Below are 25,030 nucleotides of genomic sequence, written 5' to 3' on the forward strand. Positions count from 1 at the left end.
ACTGCGTATGTTCTGTGGGAGGATGAGGGTATCTTTTTGGAGGTCTGTGTGGTGGTTTTATCTTTTTAATAAAGACTGCTAATATTAATGTGAAACTGTGAAACTGTTCTGTGGGCGTACTTGCTAACTTCACTACTCATAAGGCTTGACTTCTGTTTTGGGGGGAAATTGCCTGTTAATTTTGACAGCGATGTGAAAACTAAGAGTTCAGCTGTCTGTATACAGGTTGAGTAGCTGCGTTACTCCCTGGATCGTAATCAATTTATAAATTTGATGGATGGATTTTTTTCACTACAATGTGAAGTCTTTCTCTGCAGACTTCTGCTGCTGGAGTCTTCTGTAAGGAAAAACATATTTGGAAATTGCTATAGAAACACCTGAAGGGAGGTAATAGATACAGTGTGTTTGACAAGCATTTCACCGAAGTGTAGCACCTGTGTTGTGCTTAATGCATGCACTGTAGAAATGATTTTGGCCTTCAGTTAACTCCATAGAGGAGACCACCTTGAAGTCATTAGGGCTCTGCATGTGGGCAGAGGTCTGTCTGCATGAAGTAACTTACAGAATCATGGATTTTGTTTGTAATATTAGCATTAAACTTTCCTTAAAGATGGCATTATAGAAAAAACCCTCTTTAGACATTAATGACTGCTTAACAAAGTCAAGAGTCTTGTAAAGGTTGTGTTTTTGAGACCTTCATGTAGTCGTTGAACTTCTATTTTTAAACACCTTTTTTCCACAATGCTGCAAACTAGTAATGCAGAGATTTAAGACGACATGCTTTTAAAATATTGCTGTGGGGCTAAATATTACTGAAGCTGGTATGGCAAAATGGATATGGTATGGCCTTTTATAAATTATTGTAAGGGTAGCATTTTTTTTAAATGTGAAAAGTAGCATACTGCAATTTGATTTCAAAGGTTTACTTCAGACTTTGCCTTTTTATGTCTAAAGCAAAATGTGTAAAATTCCCACCATCTGGCGGTTGATGAACTTGGAAGAGTGTCTGGAATACTCCCCTCTCCCTCAACCCCCCCCCCCCCCAAAGAGACATCTTAAACTGAAGTAGTAAAAAATGAATGATTAGAATTGTAGATGTGGTCTCCCCCCCCCCCCCCCCCGGAATAGCCCCAAAACATTGTGTTAAGTCTTGAATGTCTCCCAGTCAACACTGCCATAATAGCTCTGTTGAAGGACTTTATTTCAACACTGTTGTACCATGATATAGTTAAACATGATTCTGTTTCATAGCGTGGGTGGGATCCTAAGTGTGTCTGAATCATGCTGAAGTCTTGGACAACCAAACAGGTTTGAATGCATGATTCTGGTTCCTTCTCTATTGTGTGAATCATCTGTACTATTTTTTTTTTCCTGCATTTGGTCTGCTTCAGGCAACAGGTTTCTCTTGTGGATTTTCTTTGTAGAGTAGACTGCTTTGACAGCATTTTTCACAGGCAGGCCTGGTGAACTGCACTGATGTGTCTCCCCAGGCTTCTGCCTCTGTGCTCAGGTAGAGATTTTCTTCATCAAATTTGCTCTGAGGACTCCTTTTCCAAGTTCTTCTGGCCATTTTCACCCTCTCCCTGCAGTTTGGTGTCTGTCAGAGCAGGAGAATGGGGATACAGTTAGCTCAGTGGTGGGCAAACTATTTGGGCTCGAGGGCCACATCGGGGTGTGAAATTGTATGGAGGGCCAGGTAGGGAAGGCTGTGCCTCCCCAAACAGCCTGGCTCCCTGCCCCCTATCCGCCCCCCTTCCCCGGGACCCTCCATCCCTAACCACCTCCCCGGGACTCCACCCCCTATCTAACCCTCCCCATCCCCTGACTGCCCGCCCCCAAACCTCTGCCCTATCCAACTGCCCCCTGTTCCCCGTCCCAGGATCCCACCTGCTATCCAACTGCCCCCTGCTTTCTGACTGCCCCCCAGGACTCCCTGCCCCTTATCCAACCCCTGGTCCCCTTACCATGCTGCTCAGAGCAGCATGTCTGGGAGCTGCACTGCCCGGCCGGAGCCAGACATGCTGTTGCGCTGCACTGCATGAGCACGCAGCCCCGTCACCCAGAGTGCTGCCCACGTGGCTGCAGGGGAGGGGCTGGGGCTAGCCTCCCGGGCCAGGCAGGCCATAATTTGCCCACCTCTGGTCTAGCTTAAGCAGATCCCCAGCACTTCAGCATTGCAGTAGAGCTCATATGTTTATATGGAAGGGCTCTTATTTCCACAGTCAGGATTCGGATGAATGGGAATTATTTCAACTGTCAGTATATCCATTTCATTAAGTTAGTTTCTCATGGACCCTAAATCATGATTACTTTTGTGCTGGTTGATTTTTTTTCTCAAATCCAGGTAACTTCCCACCAGTCAAACGTTTAAAGAGGCTTTGGTGGACTTTGATGTTTGTGCTGTGAGAGGATAATGACAAAACCATGGCTGTCTGTGCACAAAAGACATTATGTACTTTCCGACTAGATGGGTTTTCATAAGTTTAAACTTGTCCTTCTTGAAAGTACAAGTTTCAGTACTTGGATCCTTTCCCTTCTGGTTCTAGACTGCTGCTTCAACTATGACATCCCTTTTTCTGAAATCAGCGTTATTTCAGAGGCCCTAATCTGATATTCATTGGACGAATGGCACCTCACTCTAGTATTGCAAACTCTTACTAATTCCTTTTTGAACTACTAAGAGAAGTAATTGTTCCTGAATTTTCTAACTGTAAAATCTTTATTACTTTTGGTCATATCTATTTGGAGGGTTAGCAAGCTTGTGTGGCCTCTTCCATCAAGCACCTTGCCTTTTGATTCTCCACTCTCAATAAGGTGGTTCCAAGGTCAGCCCTAAAGATTGTTTTGAAGACCGAGATGGTCCCAGGGTGGGGTGTCACAGTAACCCAGCCTGCTATGGAAACATGGATATTATTTCTTCCAGTTTGGATTGTCGTGGCATTGCAACCTGCCCTCATAGGTAAAACAGGATTTCGGTACAAGTGAAATACAATCTTTGACAAACCCCAAGCAAAAGTCAAGATTGAGGGGAAAGTATTAGTAATGGAGAGGAATACCTTAAAGAACTTTGTAATTTTAACAGCTGAAATGTTAAACAAATTTAACTTTGCCTAACTTAAAAAAACACATTTGAAAGCATGAAAACACAATTAAGATCAGCCTTAGTTCTACGTCTTATTTGTCCACTGCTCTGGCCATCTTGTGGGAAGGTGTAACTAGAATCTGGCAAGCATCTTAATATCACAATTAGTTGCTTTGGAGGGAAGCCAGCAAACCATCTCTAAATCTGCCTTACCTTCCAGAGGCTCAGAATGGGGCCACTTCTGGGTCCTGTGGTTTGGGGGAGGCAACAAAAACTCCCAGATGGGAGTCAGCTTATGGGAGCAGTATCATTTGCCTATTCCTGGTGGACCTACGGCAGCTGCTGCAGGGCAGGGTGAGACCATATGGTGGGTCCTGTGTTCCCCTGGACCTGAGTCTATATTGATGTGGGTTGCACATATCTCCAGTGACTACTCTTGTCTGTACAGCATGAGTTACATGGGGCCATAGGGGTAGAGTTAAGTTTGTTTGAAGCACCTTAACTGTGGATTTCTGTATTCTGGATTTTTAAAAAAACAAATTGGAGCCTAAATTTATAATTCATGGTTACAGGATTAGCTTCACTTTTGACCCGCCTTCTGTCTCACCTGAGTGGACCCTTTGAAGTGAAAGGCCCTGATTCTTTACTCCTCAGGGTGGAATCCTCCAATTTTCCTGCTTAAGGACCAGGACTCCAGGCTACAGCACCCCTCTTTACAAATCACGATGCCTCAGTTGGTCCACCTGGGTTTGGCACCTGCAAAAGACTTCCCTTTGAGAGCCATGATCTGTAGATAAATGCAATGACTCAACAGTATTTTCAAAACAAAATTAGTCTATATGACTGTAACATTCAGAGTTAAGTGTCAAAACAACAAAACTACACACGTATGGCTTCCCCAAACCTTAGGGAGGCTTAGCTGTTTTAAGACCCATCCATCAGGGTTTGTCTCTCTCTGTCAGTCTTCCATTCTTTAACAGTTCCCTGACATCGCATGTCCTCTAATGAGCTCAAGCTCAGTTTTCATCTCATCTAGAGTTCTTTGTTGCAGGTTTTAAGGCCTGTTGACTCACTCCCTGTCCCAAGGTAGGGGTATTAGGTCCAGCATAGTTAAGAGCAAAACTTTAAAGGTTTTGACATCTGTACTGTCAGTGAAGTAGTGGTGATTTGAGTTATCTAAAACAGTTGTCTGCCTTCCTGCAGAGGAGCAATGAGCTCCTGCAGGAGTTAAGCCTTGGACCTCAGGTAAAAAAAAAATTTAATCAAATCATATTATTCATAAAAGTAATAGCTATCTTCCATGTTCTTCATAATAACTTTCTAACTTGAGTTTTAAAAACTGCATAAATCTTTATTTTGTTACTGTTTGTTTCTCAATTCTAAATTTATTTATTTGTCTTGCTATTTCTTTGTTTAAAAATAGCTAATGATGACTGCAGAACATTTAACAAGTGCTGGGTTGCTCGTGGAGGTATGCAGAAGTACAGAAGAGAGGCTTGGATTGAGGGCCAGGAATTTCACCACCTTGTAGGAGGACTGAAGCTATGCTCCTGCAGAGCACCTGAACTCTGGCAGAGTTGAGCTATCCTAAGTTTCATAGGCGCAAAACTGCAGGAACTTTGTTATAGCCTTTTAGGATATGTCTACACAGCAAAGAAGAACCCATGGCTGGCCTGTGTGGCTCAGGCTGCATGGCTGTTTCACTCCTGTGTAGACATCTGAGCTCAGATTGGAGCCCAGGCTCTAAGACCCTGCAGGGTTGGAGGGTCCCAGAGTTCAGGCATGAGCCCGGATGTGTACACAGCAGTGAAACAGCCCCGCAGCCAGAGCCCCATGAGCCCAAGTTGGCTGGCACAGGCCAGCCGTGGGTTTTTCTTTGCTGTCTTAGCCATACCCTTAGAGTTTAGAAGCCTCTGGCTGTGTTTGTCTCATGGAAAGTGGTTTTGACCCTTGCACTCTTCATTAACCATACATGTTCTGAATCTATAAAGTACTCATTGTCCCCTTGAATTGTTGGTCGTTTTATTTAGAAAACTCTGTTGAACTACCCAGTCAACATTCATTTGCCCTGCTCAGACTGGTGGTTCTGCTTTTTTTGTTTTTGTTTTTAATTAGGCACAGTTCGCATCTGGGCACTGTCCAGTTCTACTGCCATTTTAGCTTATCCATTTCCTTTTCACTTGTCACAGTTTCAGATTAACAGAGGAGGAGTACCTTCAGTGGTCCTTTCCAGGAGTTCCCAGCCAGGTCTCAGATCTTTAGTTGTCACCTGTCTCTGCAGGGACCCTTGTTCCATTCAGTGACTGGGGATTTAAGGCTGCACAGCTCAATGCCTTACATTATAATACCCGAGCAAGCCAGTCTTCCTAAAGGTGAGCTCTTGTGTGTTGGTTTCTCCCTGAGGGTTATGAACAGTGTATTGCCAGCAGTCACAAGTTACCACATAGCTCTTGCTCAGCAAGAACATTTATTCCTAAAGTAAAAGCATTACAGAGAAAACAAAACCAGAAGAAACCACACCATTAAAAATTTCTGTGCAATTTCAAAAGTCACCCATTAGTTATGGGGCTCTACTAGGTCAAAGTTCTCCCAACCCTTCTAATAGAAGCGGTTAACCACAAGGAGCGACAAGGTCAACCCCGGGCTACCCCTAAGAAAAAAGACCCCAAGAAGTTAAACTTGTTTGGGCGTAACGTTTATTCATCCTCTAGCCTCCGGTTATGAGTGGCCAACCATCAGGCCCTCCTAGGATGCTATGATTTTAACATGTGGCAAGCCATGGCCAAGTTTGAGGGCTCTCTTCCTGAGGCTTCTAGGAAGGCGTTCCAGGCTATTATGGAGGAGGGCACGACTGCAGCCTGGGCAATGCTCCAGGCAGTGTCAGATGCAGTGGACACTGCCGCCCAAACCATGGCCTCTGCTGTCGCCATGCGCTGGGCATCCTGGCTGCTTCTCTCTGGCTTGTCCACAGAGGCTCATCAGTTGATGCAATAAGCTCCATGGACTATAGACCCTTAAATCGCTGGGCCTGTATCTGTCCGGCCCTGCCTGCAAGTGGTTTAAGCTGCAGCAGCCTCAGGGCCAGGGGAGCTACCCCTACCAGGAGCCTCCTCATAAGAAATCCAGCGTCCTAGCCAACAGCCTTCACAGGCCTCTCAGTCGAGCTCGACCTGTGATAAGCTGGCGGGCAAGTGCTCGTTTTGAGGGTACGTCCAAGGGTGACATACTGGATTCTTCCCAGGATTCTCCCTCCCTCATTTTTGCCAACCGCCTTTCTCCTTTCCTCTCTGCGTGGGCATCTATAACATCCTCAGTATGGTGGTGTGGGGTTACACCCTCCAGTTACTTTCTGCCCCTCATTCCCATTCCCACTCCCATGTCCCATCCATCTTTAGGGACCCTTCTCACAAGAGTCTCGAGGGGTTACTGCAGCTAGGTGCGGTGGAGATCATTCCTCCAGAGTACAGGAGCAAGGGGTTCTGTTCCCACTACTTTTTAATCCTGAAAGGTCTTCACCATCCCTGTGATGGTGCTTACCTTGCTGCGATGGTGGACCGACTCCAGGAAAGTCCTGGAAGGAGTTCCCTTCATCAGCATTCCTCACTCAGTTGAGTTGGTTTCGGATGCCTCGGACCTAGGCTTGGGTCGCACCTCAGCTCCCTCCAGACCCAAGGTATGTGGTCCCTAGAGAAATTGACGCTACACGTAAATGTCAAAGAGCTTAGGGCAGTGTGCAGAGCATTCATGGTCCTCCTACCTCACCTGTCAGGCAGAGTGGTCCGAGTCCTGACGGATAACACAACCGTGATGTTCTGTATCAACAGACAAGGGGGAGCACGATCCTTGGCCCTCTTCCAAGAGGCACTCCATCTCTGGGACTTCTGCATCAACTGCACAATCTGTTTAGAAGTGTCACCTTCCGGGTGCCAAGAACACGCTATCAGATCACCTAAGCAGGGACTTCTCCTCTTACCACGAGTGGGTGCTCCACCCGAAGGTAGCTGGCATAATTTTCCATAGGTGGGGAACTCCCCAAGTGGGATTTGTTTGCCACCAGGCAGAACAGGAGGTGCTACAGGTTTTGCGTCAGATGGGGCCTGGGCAAGGGCTCCCTCTCAGACGCCTTCCTCCTGCTGTGGGCAGGAAGCATGATGTATGCGTTTCCCTCCAATTCCACTCATCATCAAGGTCCTAGCAAAAATCAAGAGAGACATTGTGCAGGTTATCATGATGGCCCCTGCGTGGCCTTGCCAGCACTGGTTCGGGACGCTATCAAGCTTGTCAATGATCCCTTCCTGGCCCCTGCCGAACCAACTGGACTTGCTGTCTCAGGATCATGGTCGACACTTGCACCCCAACCTCGTGTCCCTCCACCTCATGGCATAGATGTTGTGTGGCTGAACCCAGGTGGATGGGCCTGTTCAGAAGGGGTCCAGAAGGTTCTCCTCGAGAGTAGAAAGCCCTTGACTAGGCACACCTACCTGGCAAAGTGGACGAGGTTCTCCCATTGGGCTGCTGAACAGGGCATCTCCCCTTTGTATTGTTCGGTGCAGTCAATCTTAAACCACCTGCTTGATTTGAGGAACCAGGGCCTGGCACAATCCTCTATCAAGGTACATCTGGTGGCCATTTTGACCTTTCATCTGCCAATCCAGGGGCAGACAGTGTTGTCCCGTGACATTTAGGTTCCTCAGAGGCCTCAAGAGAGACTTTCATCAATTCCAGACCCTGGCCCCTCAATGAGATCTCAACTTAGTTCTGTCCAGGCTCACAGGCCCGCCCTTTGAGCCTTTGGCCTCAAGCTCACCTATCATGGAAGGTAGCTTTCTTGGTGGCGATTGTGTCAGCGAGGCAAGTCTCCGAACTGCAAACCCTGACCTCAGAACTGCCGTACATAAGGACAATGTCCAGCTCCGGCCTCCACTGTTGGAGTTTCCAGCAAGAAGGAACTGAGGGTAGGGGGAACCAGTGACACCCTATATACTGCGGCATGTGCGCAATATTCCAGGGGGCACTGGAGCCAGTCCCCTACGGATACTGCTGAGGGAAAAACTTCTGGCATCGGTGCATGTGGCGAGCGCATACACCTAAGTTGAATGGACATGAGCAACATCTCAAAGAACACCAATTACGGAAAAGGTAACTGTCTTTTGTCATACCTTCCATGAACATGGAGAACAATTGATCACAATCCCCTTTATAACAACTCTTCTTAACTTACATTAAGACTGTTATAAGGTTCCCCCCCACACACACTTGTTTTTCTCAAAACTAAACATGCCCAGTCTCTTAACCTTTCCTTATAGATCAGGTTTTCTAAACCTTTTAATCATTTTTGTTGCTTTCCTCTTGATTCTCTCTCCAGTTTTTCCACATCTTTCTTAAAGTGGTATCCAGAACTGGATACCAGTACCCAGGTGAGGCCTCACCAGTGCTGGGAGTCTTACATACAATATTCCTGTTAATACATCCCAGAATGTTAACCTTTTTCACAACTGCATCACATTGTTAACTCATATTCAATTTGTGATCCAGATTCTTTTCAGCAGTATTACTGCCTACACAGTTGTGCCTTTTGATTTTTTTCCTTCCTAAGTTTAGTACTTTGCAGTTGGTTTATTGAATTTCATCTTGTTGAATTCAGACCGATTAAGTTTTTTAAGGTTGTTTTGAATTTTGATCCTGTCCTCCAAAGTGCTTGTAACTCCTCCCAATTTAGTGTCATCTGCAAATTTTATTAGCATACTCTCCATTCTATTATCTGTCATTAATGAAAATATTGAACAGCATGTACTCTCCCCACCCAATATATCTTCCTTGTTTGACAGCAAACCACTGATAGCTACTCTGAGTGTGTTTTTTTTTTTTCAACCAGTTGTGCACCCATCATATACTAACTTCATCTAAACTACATTTCCCTCGTTTGCTTATGATAATGTGTGGGACTTTGTCGGAAGTTTTGTTAAAATCAAGATATATCAGGTCTACAGCTTCCCTACTATCCACTGACTAGACCACTAATCCTGTCAATGAAGGAAGTTATGCTGGTTCAGTGTGACTTGTTCTTGACAAATTCATATTGGCTATTACTTTTAACCATATAATCTTCTAGGTGATTACAACTTTATTGTTTAACAATTTGTTCCAGTATCTTTCCAGATATTGAAATTAGGCTGACTGTGCTATAATTCCTTGGGTCCTCTTTGTGCCCTTTTTAAAGATATGTACTTCGCCCTTGTCCAGCCCTCTGGGATCTCCCCTGTCTTCCATGAGTTCTCAAAGATAATTGTTAGCGGTTCCAAGATTGTTTCAGCTAGTTTCTTAAGTACTCTAGTGTTCACTTGTAATAATGTAAATGGTGTAACAAAAATCACACTTGTAACAGACATTATTGTACTAGCAAAAGTTTCTAGAGTAGACCTGGCTATAGAAGCAAGGACGGGGCGAGGGAAACATTTAAAAGGGACTCCTCCTTATAAGCTGGAAATAGATCCTCCATCTAGAATGTAGTTACACAGTAGAAGTGTAAACTGTTTTCAGTTTCAAGGACAACTGTCTGTCTTGACATGTGAAGAATCACAGAAAGGGTTTTTTTTTAAAAGGTGTGCAATTTGTTTTATAAACAAATTATTAAAACTGAGGATTCTAAAAACTTTTTTTAGCATAAAGAAAATAGTATCCTTACGAGTATTGTCCTCTTATACTTTGAGTGCAACCTCTTTGGGGCCGAGATGGTTGTCTTGTTCTGTATGAACAGTGCCTAGCACAGTTGTGTCCTGGTCCATGACTTGAGGCTTTTAGGCGTTACTGCAATACAGATAGTTTAGTAATTCCACTTTCTGTGCTTTAGAGCTTCTGCCTAGAACCTTCTCCAGCCTCTACTGTCTGGTTTCCTGCGACAGATTTAAAGAAACAGTACACAGCCCAGCAAGGTTGTGGGGGATCTTTTTTAAATCCTGTCTTCTCCCTTCCCTCCCAATGACAGATAAAAGAGCAACTGAAAAGGGCATATGTCTAGGTCACTACAAGTGCTGCAGCAGTGGAAGAAAGCAGGGAGTTTAGGGCTCAGCTGAGTAACTGGGCTGTTGTGCTCCTGCAGTGCAGCCTCTTGCTCTACCATAACTTTCTATTTGGCAAAAGCAGAGTACTATCCCAAGTATTCATAACTGAAGTGAAATTTAAATGGGTGACTAGTAGGCAAACAAGGCAGTTTAATCTGTCAGTGATGACACTTCATGGGGAATAAGATTTCTTCTTTGAGAGATTGCTCATGTAAATTCCAATTAGGTATGCGAGCACCGCATGCACAGCAGCCAGAAAGATTTTCTCTTAGCAGTAGCTGTTGGGTCAGTTCAGGCACCCCTGGAGCCTTGCCTCCATGACGCTAAATATAGGGCCGACCCACCGCCATCTGAGTTCCTTCTTACCGCCTGTGACGGATATCCGGAAATCTTGGGTTTTTGGCTTGCTTTGGCAAGCCTTCTCTATCCCTTGGCAGACAACTTCTGTAAATAGTTAATAGTGTTAGTAGTAGTAGTTTAGTAATCTAATTTGATTAGATCTATAGAGAATTTAATCTGGGGGTACTCCCCTCCCCCTCTTCTCCCCTGGTACTGGGGCATGCCTTGGTCCCCGGGGTTTAAATCCCAAGTATTTATAATTGAAGTGTGGCAGGTCTGTGCGCAGGAGTGACCTCCCCCTCTCTCCCCATATCCTGTTTGGGGGAAGCTTACTGAAAGGACCCCTACAAGATCTGCTGAGGATTTCGCCCTACGACTCAGAAGGAGAAGGATCCTTGCCTCAAGATCCTTCTCATAGAAGCTAGCCTCTGTCCCCGGGGTCAGCCGAGCCAATGCTGAGCACCTCGGCATTGGTGCGTAGTGCTCCAGCTCTCAGGAATGGGTTTGCACCAAGGAAGGACTCTGACAGAGACCCTTGGCACCGGCGAAGTTCCCCACATAGGGACTCCGTGCTGGGCAATGGGCGGCACCATTCCCAGTCCCTGGTGCCCACAAGAAGAAAAGACCTCATGGGGGTGCTCCTCCACACCCAGACCAGGACAGAAGGAATCCGGCACCATGAGACTCATGTCAGGCCATGTAAGCACAGCACTGCCTGCTAAGGCTCCACTGAATTCCTGCTCCGCCACAGGACCAGTTGAGTCCGGGCCTCCAACACTCTCCTCTCTGGGGAGGTCATGAGCAGTTGGAGTTGCCTTCCTCACTGGAAATGTTTGAGGCAGCCAGAGAGCTCATCGCCTTCATGGCACCACCTTTCCCTCCTTGGCGTGACAGGACACCGAGCTCTGTCTCAGTGGCGCCTGCGAGACCTTTGGTGCCATCCAGAGGCAAGTTGGCAATGGTACTGCGCTGATGGACATTCCCTCGGCACTAGTCGCCAGTACCCTCCGCCAACAGACAGGGGAGCCGCACCAGTGAGCGTTGCCCCCCATGGTCATCCTACAGTGAGTCCTCAGAGTCGGAGGCAGAATACTGGCATTCGAGGTGAAGCAGGTACAGTTGACGGTCCTGGTCAAATAGAGGCAGACAGCAGTTCCATCTGGTTCTAAGGCCTGGGCTGTGGCTGGCTCCAGCCCAGGCCTTTCTGCACTCCCTGGACATTCCTTCAGAGCCAGGGCCAAAGCCAAGGGTCCTATTCACAGAGGTTAGTGGCTTTGGCATCCTGTGTACGTATGGCACCTCTGTGCAGGACCAGTTGCACTGGCTGCCCCACCACTTGTAGCACATGAAGACCCAGCACCGCGTCACCCCCAAGGGCAGAGAGCAGGACCCGCTCCTGGCTAGGGTCTCGTCCTCATCCTCGCCTGATGAGGCGGTAGCAGGAACTTCGACAGCCCCTGTGCTGGAGGACAGTAGGGTACTCCAGCAGCCACTGGGCAGAGTGGCCCAGAACCTGAGGATCCAGGTTGAAGAAGTCACTGAGACTCTGGTCTCTCTGGCATTGCCCTACCACTTATAAAAACTATTCAGGAGACCACCAAGATGCTGTGGCAGACCGCCCCCCCCAACCCCGGCTTCCTTATCACCAACAGTGAAGAGGACTGAACAAAAATGTTTTGTTTCCTCTAAGGGGCTTGAACATTTTTATACTCCCCACCCCCACCAGACTCCCTAGCTGTAGTGGCGGCGAATGACTGGGAGCACCAAGCACACAGGGGCCTATACCCTAAAAAATGGGAGGCAGAGAAGTCCCTTGGCCTGCATACTCCGGTTATGCAGTGGAAGCATTTTAAGCTGTAACCCCCGCCTCGTTTCTACCACCAGCAGAACAAGCAGGAGTTTTCCAGGAGGCGTTATAGGAACAATAGAAGGAGGCCTCCCCCCCTCGTCAGCTCAGGGCTCTGGGTAGATGACGCAGTCCTCAGGCCAAAAGCAGAACTTTTGAAGGTGTGCCTGGGGGCGATGCATCAGTCCGGACTCTGGATCCATCCTTCCTTACCTTCTCGTGCCAACTACCCCATTTCTACCCTGTGTGGGCCCGAATCACATCAGATCACTCGGTACTTCGTATGGTAGAAAGGAGATACTCTTTCCAGTTCACCTTCTTCCCCCTTCTGTATCCCTCTTCAGGGATCTTTTTCACAAGGGGTAGCTCAGTGGTTTGAGCAGTGGCCTGCTAAACCCAGGGTTGTGAGTTCAATCCTTGAGGGGGCCATTTAGGGATCTGGGCCAAAAATTGGAGATTGGTCCTGCTTTGAGCAGGGGGTTGGACTAGATGATCTCCTGAGGTCCCTTCCAACCCCGATATTCTATGATCACAACATCTATGATCATGCAGGAGGTGCACACACTTCTAATGGTGGGGGTAGTAGAAGAGGTCCCTCAGGAGCTGAAGGGCCAGGGGTTCTATTCCCAGTATTTCCTAATACTGAAAGCCAAAGGTGGGTCTCAGGCCCATCCGAGATCAGCGAGACCCTCAACAAGTTCATAAAGAAGCTGAAGTTCTGCATGGTCTCTTTGGCCTTCATTATCCCTTCCTTGGATCTGCATACCTTTGGGAGCACAGGACTTGGGGCCTCAGGTCCCAAGCGGAGCTCTCACTTTACATCAACGTTGGAGAGTTGAGGGCAGTCCATCTGGCATGCCAGATATTCCAAGCTCACTTGGAAAGGAGGTGTGTCTCGGTCATGTCGGATAATACAACAGCAATGTTTATATAAAACAGACGGGGGAGCGTGCTCCTCTTCCCTGTGCCAGGAAGTCCTCAAACTGTGGGACTTTTGCATAGCTCACTCAATACACCTGGAGGCTTCTTATCTCCCTGGAGTTCAGAACGAGTTGTCGGACCATCTCAGCAGGTCTTTTCACAGCCGGGAGTGGTCCATCTGCCTGGATGGTGAACAACATCTTCCAACCATGGGGAATTCCCTAGATAGACTTGTTTGCCATGTGACACAACAGGAAGTGCCTGCAGTTCTGCTCTTTCTGGAATCACAGCCCAGGCTCCATCACGGCCGCGTTCCTTACCACTTGTCCCACAAGGTGTTATTCAGAGTTCGGAGAGAGGAAGCTCTGGAGATACTGGGAGCCACAGCCTGCCTGGCCCCGTCAGCACTGATACACGTCTCTCCTGCAAATGTCCATGGAAAACCCAGTCACCTTGCTGCTGCTCCTGGACTTGATAACTCAGGATTACGGCCAACTCCAGCACCCGAACCTCGACTCACTTCACCTCATGGCGTGGAAGCTCCATGGCTACACCCATGGAGCTGGCTTGTTAGGGTCCAGCCAGGGAAGTCCTCCTTGGCAGTAGGAAACCGTCCACTAGGGCTACCTACCTAGCCAAATGGAAAAGATTCACAATTTGGTCTTCACAATATCTCCTGTCTCCAACACTCTTGTCCATACCCATGATATTGGACTGCCTCCTCCACCTAAAGTGGTAAAGGCTTTCTGTGTCTTCAGTAAAGGTCCACTTGGCTGCCATTTCCGTCTTCCATCCAGGCATGGAGGGCTAGTCGGTCTTTGCCACCCTGATAGTAGGTAGTTTTCTTAAAGGTCTTGACAGACTATACCCTCACATATGACAACTGATCCCAGCCTGGAACCTTAACCTGGTCCTTTCCAGGCTAATGGGGACGCCCTTTGAACCACTTGGAACGTGTTCTCTGCTTTACCTATCATATAAAGGGGCATTCCTGGTAGCGATAACTTCGGCCAGGAGAGTGTCTGAGCTCAAGGCTCTAACATCTGAGCCTCCTTATACGGTGTTCTATCAGGACAAGGTTCAGCTTAGACTGCATCCGGCTTTTCTTCCTATGGTTGTCTCAGTTTCATGTTAACCAGGATGTCTTTCTTTCAATTTTCTATCCCAAGCCACACGCAAGCAGCAGGGAGCAAAAACTTCATTTGTTGTATGTTCGCCGGGCGTTAGCCTTCTATACCGAATGGACGGTGCCACTATTCAGCTGTTTGTCGCAGTAGCAGACAGAATGAAGGGGCTTCCAGTCTCCTCCCAAAGAATTTCATCATGGATTATGTCCTGTATCCGGTCATGCTACGATCTGGCGAAAATACCTGCCCCTCCCCTTACAGAACACTCCACGAGGGCACAGGCATCGTCAGTGGCATTCCTGGCCCAGGTTCCGACCCAGGAAATCTGCAGAGCTGCAACACGGTCCTCAATCTACACTTGGACCTCGCATTATGCCATTACTCAGCAGGCTAGAGATGATGCAGCCTTTGGCAGAGTGGTGCTACAGTCATCAAACCTTTTGAACTCTGAACCCGCCTCCAAAATTTAGGCTTGGTGATCACCTAATTGGAATTGACATGAGCAATCTCTCGAAGAAAAAACGGTTACCTACTTCTCATAATGGTTCCTCTTCGAGATGTTGCTCATGTCCATTCCAATACCCACCTGCCTATCCCTTTGTCAGAGCAACCATCAAGAAGGAACTGAAGTGCCGGCAAGTCAGCAGGGCCCTCTATTCAGCGCCATGGAGGCACGACTCCAAGGGGTGCCAAACCGAACCGACAGGTATTGCTAAGGGAAAATCTTTCCGGCTGCTATGCATGTGGCACGCACACACCTAATTGGAATGTACATGGGCAACATATCTCGGAGAACAACAGTTAAAGAGGTAGGTAACCGATTTTTTAAATTTTGCAGGAGCCATTTCAAAAAATGTAATAAGATCAAGCATAAACAGGGATGTCTCCTTTTCAAGAGTTAGGGTTTGTCTGCATGAGACAGTTCAAACAATTCAATGTAAGGTGTGATTTTAAAAAAATTTAGCCAATTTGTTGCAAAAAGAGGCTGTGTGAACACTCTTAGATCTGTTTGAGTGGTTTATTTTGGTTTAGTTTAGTTTATTAATTAATTAGGATTAGTAGTTTTGGCCAAAATAGTGCAACCTTAATTTGATCCCTTCGTGTGTGTGCATTATGATACAGTCTTCAATTATGTAATGGCATGCTGTTTTTTGATAATATTCTTTACCTTACATGAAAGCTACATTAAGTTTCCAACTTTTTTAAAAAGCAAACACAAGCATTCCTTTGTGGCATCATATTGACACCTACACAGGTCAGCACAGCAGGGTTGGAACTTTTAGATTCCCTGCACAGAAGTCTGCCAGATGAGCCAGTGGAGTAACTGGTGGTGGTGGTAGTGTCGTCCTCCTTGGGCCAGCGCTAGAGAGTGGATGAGAGGCACATTTTGCAAATGGGCTTCACAGATATTTGCTGATAGCAGAGGGATGATGATGGTTGGGCATCTTGGGTTCAGGCTCTCAGGGAGTGCTCTCTTGCAGACACAGACTATTCTGCCCTTTCCTCCAAGCTTGACTCCATCCTTTCCAACCTGTCCCAGACATGTCTCTTCTCACCCCTGGCTCTTGTGCTAGTCCCAGTCTCACCTAGTCAGTCCTAATCTCCTTGCCCAGCCAGTCCTAGTCTTTCCCTCTGGGTTCCTCATCCAGTGTGTCTTTCCCTGCTAGCTCCCTCCTTGGGCTTCTCCTCTAACTTCCATCTTCCCCACTACCCTCTCCTTGGCTGATTGTCCTAGTTGCTTTGCCCAATCAGTCCCAGTTCTCCCCCTGCACTCCAGGTCTTTGTCTGATCTGTGTCTGTTCTCCTTCCCCTGGCTCCTAGTCCCAGTCTCCTTGTCTGATATGTGTTTTTTCCTTCCCCCAGCCAACTGACTCCCAGTCCCCTCATGTTTCCCTAACTGGCTCCCAGTCGTCTTGCTCATCCACTCCTACCCTCCCACCCAGTTCCCAGTCTCCTAGCCAAAATTTCTCTTCCTGCCCCCTCCCAATTCCTGCATCACCAAACTCCTTGTACCAATATACTACTACTCCTCCCCTCTGCCTTCAAATCTGACAGCTTCCTCTTTTCTGCTGCCTGGGTGTCACTGCTTTGGGTGTGGTGGTGGTGAAGAGACATCAAGAGCCCAGGAGAGACCAGCCTCCTGCCCTGTTCTGGAGCACTCATTACAGGGTGAAAAGCCAGCTTTGACCCTGTTCCCCTTGGCTGGAGCGCAGTCAGTAGCTTTGTGGAGATAGCTCATGTGTAGTGTGGTCTACGTTAGGAGTTGTGAAAAGCTTGATCTTGCTTGGTGAAGGCAGAATCTTTGAAGATTTTTTAGGTGCTAAAATCTCAACTGTGCATGTGAACTACAGCTTTTCAAAGGCTTAAGTTCAAATTAGGATGTTTTTTCATAAAGACAGCAAAAAACACATCCTGATGGAAGGGCTACCCCCTGCCATATTTCATGTCCCTGCTCTGAAGCATGGGCTGCTAGAAGTATTAAAGAAAAGGTTGACAGAATATTTTAACAAGGGCAAAACAAAGTTCTACTTCTTTTCTAGCTGTCCTGGTGGCAACAGGTGAGAGTTTTGTTATGCATTTACAGCAAGTGCAAACAACACTATTAAAGTTTAGGATATTCTGTCTGAACTACTCTTTGATGCCAAGGGATTCCCATCTCCTAGCAAAAGATTAGTAAAATACTGACTGCTTGAAAATTAGGTGACCAGTATTTATGCCTAAAAGAGGTAATGTTCTAGATCACTTTGAACTGGATTCTCCTGAGGGACTATTGTTTCATGATCTGACCGCTGAACTGAGAAAAAGAAACTGTCCGTTCCTTTTCTGAAATGTTTTTGTATTTATCTGTAAAATACCTATACATGTAGAGAAACTTTCAATATGGTATTAAATGGGTAAAAACAATGTATTTGGTATATTGTAGATGAATAGGTTTATGAATAGCTAGTTTTATACAAAATAAGTAGTGAAATATTTTTGCAAACCTGTAAAGCATGTGTAGCTATACAGGTGGAAAGGCTCACGTAATTAAGGTGAGAGATAACAAGGATATGGATAATGTTTTTAATAATTAGGAGAGTGAAGAAACAGCTTTTGGAATATAAAAAAGGAAGAAGATATAGGATTAGTAAAAGACTAGATGTAGTAGTAAAAAGTTGACGATAACACTGAGATTAGGCTCCCAAGATATGAGAAGGATGGTGGAGGCAAGGAGGGAATTAGGTATATACCAAAATTACATCTTTCTAGATGTACCTACAGTTTAGTCTTAACTTGATGTTTGTGTGTTACAGCAACATAGATAAAAGCCATACACTCCTCATGCTGGTTTTAGGAATGTCTAATGCAAGCTGTGATCCATTTCATATCTCATATTTTATGTTTAGTCACATTTGTAACTGCTTTCTCATTGCTGTTGTTTGTTTATTCTGAATAAAATTGGGAGTGTTTCTGAAAACAAGCTGGGTTTTATCAAAGTATACATTGCAGTCGTGTGTCCCCGTCTCCCCCTCCCGCCCCGCCGCAAAGTTCTGACAAAAATATTTGGGCAGTCCCAGAAGGTGTGTGGACCTCTTTTCCACTTTCTTGCGATTGTAGCTTGGGAGTTTGATTTTGCATTGACTACTGGGGAGTAAAAGTATATGACTTCTTTATATTTGAATTTTGTTCATTATGGTGAGTATTTTAGAAGAGATCTGGAAAATATTTTATATTACTCTGAAATTCTTTCACTTTTTCCATTTCTGTACTGCGACATCTATTCAACTATCTTCAGAGCTGTATAGAAAATGACAACTTTTATTAAATCTGCCTGCTTTTTAAAAAATTAACAACTTGTTTTTAAATATGCACATGAATTGCCATAAATTTTCTAAACTTGTGGTGTGGTGGTGGTGTACTTGGAGATACTAATAAAAAGCTGATCTTTGAAATTTGTACTGTTAACTCAGTTTAAGAGATGTAAAATCTGAAAGAGTGAGCTGATCCACCTTAAGTCAGTTTATTCTGTTCCCTTCTGTGTTGTCAGGAGAAGTTAAGGCAATATTTGGGGGATAGGATGAGGAAGTTCTAGCATCTCCTTTCTCTTTTTTCCAAATAGTTAAAGGTGGGTTTTGAGCATATTACTTAGGATTTGGACTTTTCCATGTACATCCATGCTGTTAGTGGTATCCCATAGACTGCCTATTAGAGCTACCTTAGATAAGATGCCTGGATTTTGAAGAGTCCTCTATTTTGTTATGCTGCAGAAGCTTTTATTTGATTTCCCACCGATTCCCAAGTGAACCTACGTACCCAATGCTGCAGGTGTTCTTTTGCTTTCAGTTGTAACACAAAATGCAGTTTTCTTCTGATATGAATTCTAAAAATGCACATTCTTATTCAATGCCTTTGGTCCCAGTATATATTCAGTCATGTTTGCTTAATCTAATTGTAGAAATAAGCATATGCTACTTTTTGCTACTTAAATTTGCAAAGACTAAGTTAGATTCTATTCCATATGAATATTTTAAAATATTCTTATATATCCTCAATAGAATTGTCGTCTAACTATAAATCAGTTATGTGTTTGCAGGGATTTAGTTTTCAACACATTGTCCCTGAGGTATCTTAAAACTTGTTGGACACAGTAAAGGTTGGTAGGTCCCAAATTTACCTTTTTAAAATAAAGTTCTTGGATATTTGGCTACTTGACAGTCCTTCTTTCCCCAAAACTTGTTTGGTTTTCTTTGAAGATGCAAGATCAGTGTTAGCGGTCATCCTTTACCTGGGAGCAATCCTAACATCATAATGTAGTATGTTCATACCATAATGGAAAATGTATGTGCCAGGGAGACTTCATAAAGAAATGGTTTTAAGTTTCAAGAATCCCAGTGGTTAAGAACTAGAAATTTTAAAAACTTAAACTGTCAACATCTTGATGTCTTCCTATACACATTAAGCGTAAATCTTATCCAACTTAAGGTTTGTTTGTAAAATGTGAAGATTTTTTTTTTTTTTCATTTAGTGGAGTTCAAAACTTACCATGTGAAATTAAATCTGGCAGTTGAAATGTTATTTCTTTCTGTACTCCTGTGGCAGATTTCTCTTTAGACTTTATGGGAACACTTTAAATCATACTGTAAAATTTCTGTTTTATAAACAAATTATTAAAACTGAGGATTTTAAAAACCTTATTTATTTTTCACTGTTAATCTGTCTTCCTTGCAGCTTGAGGACAAGCTGTTTTTCCTACACAGGCATCATCAGTGGTGATAAAAGATAGTGTAAGCCAAACTCTGATGTCTGTTATATCTGCATAAAATCCTGTTTTAAGATTATACCCTCAATTGTGCAACTGTATTTGCATAATTTGTGTAGTTGAAAGCAGAATTTGATCTTGTAGCATGTTTTCTACTCTTGTATGAAATCTAGATTGGTTTTTCAGAACCCAGGGTAAATTGTTAGGGCTCGCAATTGAAAAATCTCCCTTCTGAACTGAGAATTTGAGGTGGTGGCATTGTAGTGTGTTTTCAAAAGTGAGTTGTTGTGCTTTTACTAGGCCTGTAGCAGACTTAATAGTGGCATAATCCTATTTCTGTATCTAAATGTCTCTTCCCAGCTGTGTCTCAAATCTTAAACATTAAATATCTCGATCTTTACAGGACTTAAAAAAAAAAAGTTCACTGTGGAATGGATCCACAATACTTGTGTTTTAAAAACAAGATTTTCTTCCTGTTTCAAAGGACTTCTGTAATGTTTAATTTTTTTTAAAGTGTATTTCTTTTAAGACTGCTTAGAAATATCAGGAAATTAAAACTGACTTTCTCCAGCTAGGCAATTTCAAGACTCTAAACGTACAACAATTTGGCTTGTATTTTCTCTTTAAAAGCAAATATAAGACTTGGTCTCAGCAAGTTATTCTGGTCTTGATTGTTTAGGAGCATAGGTAGACAGATGTGCTAGCTCTGCTTGAGCTAGCATATGTATGTCTGTCTGCACTGGGAAACATGCTTCGAGCTGCTACATGGACAAACGGTTGGTGCAGTGACTGGTCTTGGCAGAAAATTCCTCTCTGCCTTAGATGCAAACCATACTTTACTGAATGAAGTTGAAAGTTGTAATTTACAGATTTGACTTAGGTACTTGCTGAGAGACAAAGCAAGAATAGGAAGTGCCTATTTGTCTCTTTTCAGAGAATAGATTTGCAAACTTTCATATACCATGTTTATATGAGCAAGTAAAATGATTTCCAGATAGACTCCTTATTTTTTTAACACTTTGAGCAGAAACATATCTTAATTGCAGCATTTCTCTAATATTTTACCTCTTTTAGTGTTTTAGAAACAAGATCGCCATGGCCACAGAAATTGGCTCCCCACCCCGGTTTTTCCATATGCCGAGGTTCCAGCATCAGGCACCTCGGCAGCTGTTCTACAAGAGACCTGATTTTGCACAGCAGCAGGCAATGCAGCAGCTCACCTTTGATGGGAAACGGATGAGAAAAGCTGTGAACCGGAAAACCATAGACTATAATCCCTCTGTAATTAAATATTTGGAGGTAAGTCTAGCTAGTCTACTGTGTTTGAAGTCTGAATAGTGTTTTCTGAAACTCTGATTATTCAAATTTCAGGTATGTTCACAGAGTAGTTTGGGTAATTGGGGATTATGTATAATTGACAGTGTTCTTTCAGAAATGTACAGATTCAGTGAAGTGTGGATAGATGTTGCTCCTTCTGAATAAAACAATAAACCTTTAGTGCATATTTGAAGTGGAAGATTTGCTGTTATATAAAGCTTTTCTGTGAATTCTGATTTGGGACAAGAATTGCATATCTTATTACTTTGTTTTGACATTCAAGCTGACCTAAATTGTACGTTAATTATGTTAAGATTCATATGATCATTCTTTGTCAATTTGTGGCTTTTTCTTTGTGGGGAGAAATAATAAATAAAAAAAGCTTGAGTGTTCATATTGGGCACCTGAAAAGTAGTTGTCATTTTCTATTCAGCTGCCTCCTTGAATGAAGAAAACTAATATATGCTACTCATACCACAAGTCTGTGAACCACCTTGTGCAGTCCTAATTGCTGAGGCTACTTTGAACCAAATACTGTGGAAGATATCTTTCCAAGAAAAAATACCCACTTGGCTTTCCAAATTACTTGGGGTATGTCTATGCTGTCAAGTTTCTGCACCACAAGTTATACCACTTCTATTAAAATGCTGGAAATAAACCCCCACATTAGCAGCTCTTGCAATGGCAAAGACAGCAGTGCATTGTGTTAGCTATCCCACTGTGCAACTGGCCACAGGATGCTTTGGGAAGGGTTTACAATGCCTCATGGGGCAGGCACAGTGTCATATGATCCAGGTTTCCCAATCCCATTGTTCCATGGGCATCCTACTACATTGCCAGCTGCTTTTCAACTAAAAGGGTCGGGGGTGGGAAAGAGTGTGTAACAGGGAGTGTGTGTGTATGGAGAGGGGAAGGAGAAAGAGACAGTGTTTTTTTGGGGTACAGTGTGTGTCAGTTTTTTGGGGGTACAGTGTGTGTGTCAGTATGCTGTCTTGTAAGTTCAGATAGTGGCAGGAAGCAACCATTCCTGGGGGACGGGAAAACCCTGACATCGGCCCCTGGCTCCTTCCCTGAGCTGTGACCCAGAGCAGATCAGCACAGCACACAACGGCTGTCAGAAACGGTGCTTTGAAAGGGGAGGGGTGCATGTCTCCAGGGAAGCTGAGTTCAAAGCAATGAGCAGAGCGGTCACTTAAGGCATTATGGGACAGCTCTGGAGGCCATTTACAGTGCAGAAAGCAGTCAAGTTTCTACACTGGCAGTAGAGCACTGGAGCCTCTGTGCAAATAGCCTTCCGACTCTTTTTTTTTTTTTTTGCATCGCTGCAACTGAGGAGTTTTTGTGCACAAAGTGGCTTGGCAGTGTGTACACATCTGCAGTTTGAGCGCAAAAAGCTGCTTTATTGCGCAGAAACTTGCCAGTGTAGACACGCCCTTGGTCTCTTAAGTTTCTTTATAAGTGTTTTTTTCCAGGGTGAGACCTTGTGTGCCATGTTCAAGTATTAATTCGGAGGAAATATGAGAAAAATGTGAATCCCCAAATATATAATGGGAATGCTGGCAGAACCTCAACTGCCAAATTGTAAAGACAGTATTATAATGAATTGTATGCGTCCATTCCATTGTAGCCAACCCACAGTTGTAATAGTTTGACAACAAAAAGGAAATAGATGCGGCTGCTAGTAATTTCAAGATATGCTAAGGGTGTAATATTTAAAATATCTAAGAATGAACAAATGAGTTTATAGCCGTGTTCTAGTGGGCTGCTTTTGAAAGCTCACATAATTAATAAGAACTGACTCTGAGGTAAACAGAAAATCATCGCATTGGTAGTCCAGTATCACTTTTTACTTCTGGGAAATTAAGGATTTTTACCTGAAACTTTGCACACACTTGTGTTTAGTTCAAATTTGTATTTAAGTATTTTTTTAAAATCGTCTTAGAGGTAACTGTGGCACTGTATACACAACAGAGCTTATACTGGCATAATGGTTTCATATAGATGCAGCATACACCAATATAAGGAATTTTTCTGCTGGTATAGGAAACCACCTCCCAAAATGATGTTAGCTACGCTGACAGAAGCCATCATTTGTCAGCATAGCTGCGTCTATGCTAGGAGTTTTGTCAGCATAGCTGTATAAGTAGGGCTTGTGTGTTTTTCACACCCCTTGCTTATATAGCAATGTTGGTACATGTTTTAAAATGTACAAGTATATATGTTGAAAAACAGGTTCCTGTGCCCACCTAGTGACATTTAGAGCCAGTTTGAGCCTGGAACCTTAACTTTTGATGGCATGGGATTCAAAACCGATCTCCATATTTAACTGATCTGATATTTTAACTGATGTGGCATGGGCTTTCATGTTTTTATCACATCATAGTCACCCAGTCAGGAAATTACATGCCAAAAATATTTATCTAAAATTCTAGCTTAAACTTTGATTCACAGTCAAAACTTGATTGATCCCACCATATCAAGTTAAAGTAGGGTGCTAGTCTTAAATTTGCCAACCTGTGAATCCTGTCATGTCTAATAATTGAAGACTGTTATGATTGGCAATATAGAATACCATATATACTGGAAGTGAATTTTATTGTCTTTTGGCCTTTCAAACCCCATCCCTTTGACTACACTGTCTGCTGTTGGTGCTCTGACCACAGAAATGTCCTTTCTATGCAAGTACTACTGGATGGAACTCGCTTTACTTTAGAGACCATCAACACATCTCTCATATTAGGTAGAGGGGTCACTGCAGAGCCAAAACTCTTAAAGAGGCTGAGCAGGAGTATACATTTCTTTCTGGGCTAGAAACCAAGAGACCAGGCTTATGTGTCTCTTGTAGTAATGCAGAACATCATTAAACACAGGACCGCTGCCTTCCTAATATTTTTAAGTAAAACATTTACTTTCAGTGAATAAATACATGAAATTCAATGGGCCCCTGTCAAGGTTCCTTCCCCACTCTGAACTCTAGGGTACAGATGTGGGGACCTGCATGAAAGACCCCCCCAAGCTTATTCTTACCAGCTTAAGTTAAAAACTTCCCCAAGGTACAAACCTTGCCTTGTCCTTTGAACCCTATGCTGCCACCAGCAAGCATGTTAAACAAAGAACAGGGAAAGAGCCCACTTGGAGACGTCTTCCCCCAAAATATCCCCCCAAGCCCTACACCCCCTTTCCTGGGGAAGGCTTGATAGCAATCCTCACCAATTTGTACAGGTGAACACAAACCCTTGGATCTTAAGAACAATGAAAAATCAATCAGGTTCTTAAAAGAAGAATTTTAATTAAAGAAAAGGTAAAAGAATCACCTCGGTAAAATCAGGATGGTAAATACCTTACAGGGTAATCAGATTCAAAACATAGAGAATCCCTCTAGGTAATGGATGAGAAGGACCTTGGAGTATTGGTTGATCATAGGATGACTGTGAGCCGTCATGAATGTGATGATGAATGTGATATGGGTGTGAAAAAAGCTAATGCGGTCTTGGGATGCATCAGGAGAGGTATTTCCAGTAGGGATAAGGAGGTTTTAGTACTGTTATACAAGGCACTGGTGAGACCTCACCTGGAATACTGTGTACTGTTCTGATCTCCCATGTTTAAGAAGGATGAATTCAAACTGGAACAGGTACAGAGAAGGGCTACTAGGATGATCCGAGGAATGGAAAACTTGCCTTATGAAAGGAGACTCAAGGAGCTTGGCTTGTTTAGCCTAACTAAAAGAAGGTTGAGGGGAAATATGATTGCTCTCTCTAAATATATCAGAGGGATAAATACCGGAGAGGGAGAGGAATTATTTAAGCTCAGTACCAATGTGGACACAAGAACAAATGGATATAAACTGGCCACCAGGAAGTTTAGACTTGAAATTAGACGAAGGTTTCTAACCATCAGAGGAGTGAAGTTTTGGAATAGCCTTCCAAGGGAAGCAGTGGGCAAAAGATCTATCTGGCTTTAAGATTAAACTCGATAAGTTTATGGAGGAGATGGTATGATGGGATAACATGGTTTTGGTAATTAAATATTCATGGTAAATAGGCCCAATGGCCTGTGATGGGATATTAGATGGGGTGGGATCTGAGTTACCCAGGA

The 25,030-nt window shown here is 44.2% G+C and overlaps 1 protein-coding gene across 4 annotated transcripts in view; it reads left to right on the forward strand.

Moving 5' to 3' along the window:
- Nucleotides 1-25,030, forward strand: part of WDR33 (WD repeat domain 33) — a 104,177-nt gene that overhangs the window by 10,926 nt on the left and 68,221 nt on the right. For all 4 annotated transcript variants that reach the window (XM_084639484.1, XM_084639483.1, XM_084639485.1 and 1 more), the window contains exon 2: nucleotides 20,690-20,914. In XM_084639484.1, the coding sequence (XP_084495610.1) occupies nucleotides 20,711-20,914 (204 nt within the window). In that variant the 5' untranslated portion in view covers nucleotides 20,690-20,710. The remainder of the gene's footprint in view (nucleotides 1-20,689; nucleotides 20,915-25,030) is intronic.

Source organism: Lepidochelys olivacea (genome assembly GCF_965140295.1).
Source record: "Lepidochelys olivacea isolate rLepOli2 genome assembly, chromosome: 9".
Classification (NCBI taxonomy): domain Eukaryota; kingdom Metazoa; phylum Chordata; order Testudines; family Cheloniidae; genus Lepidochelys; species Lepidochelys olivacea.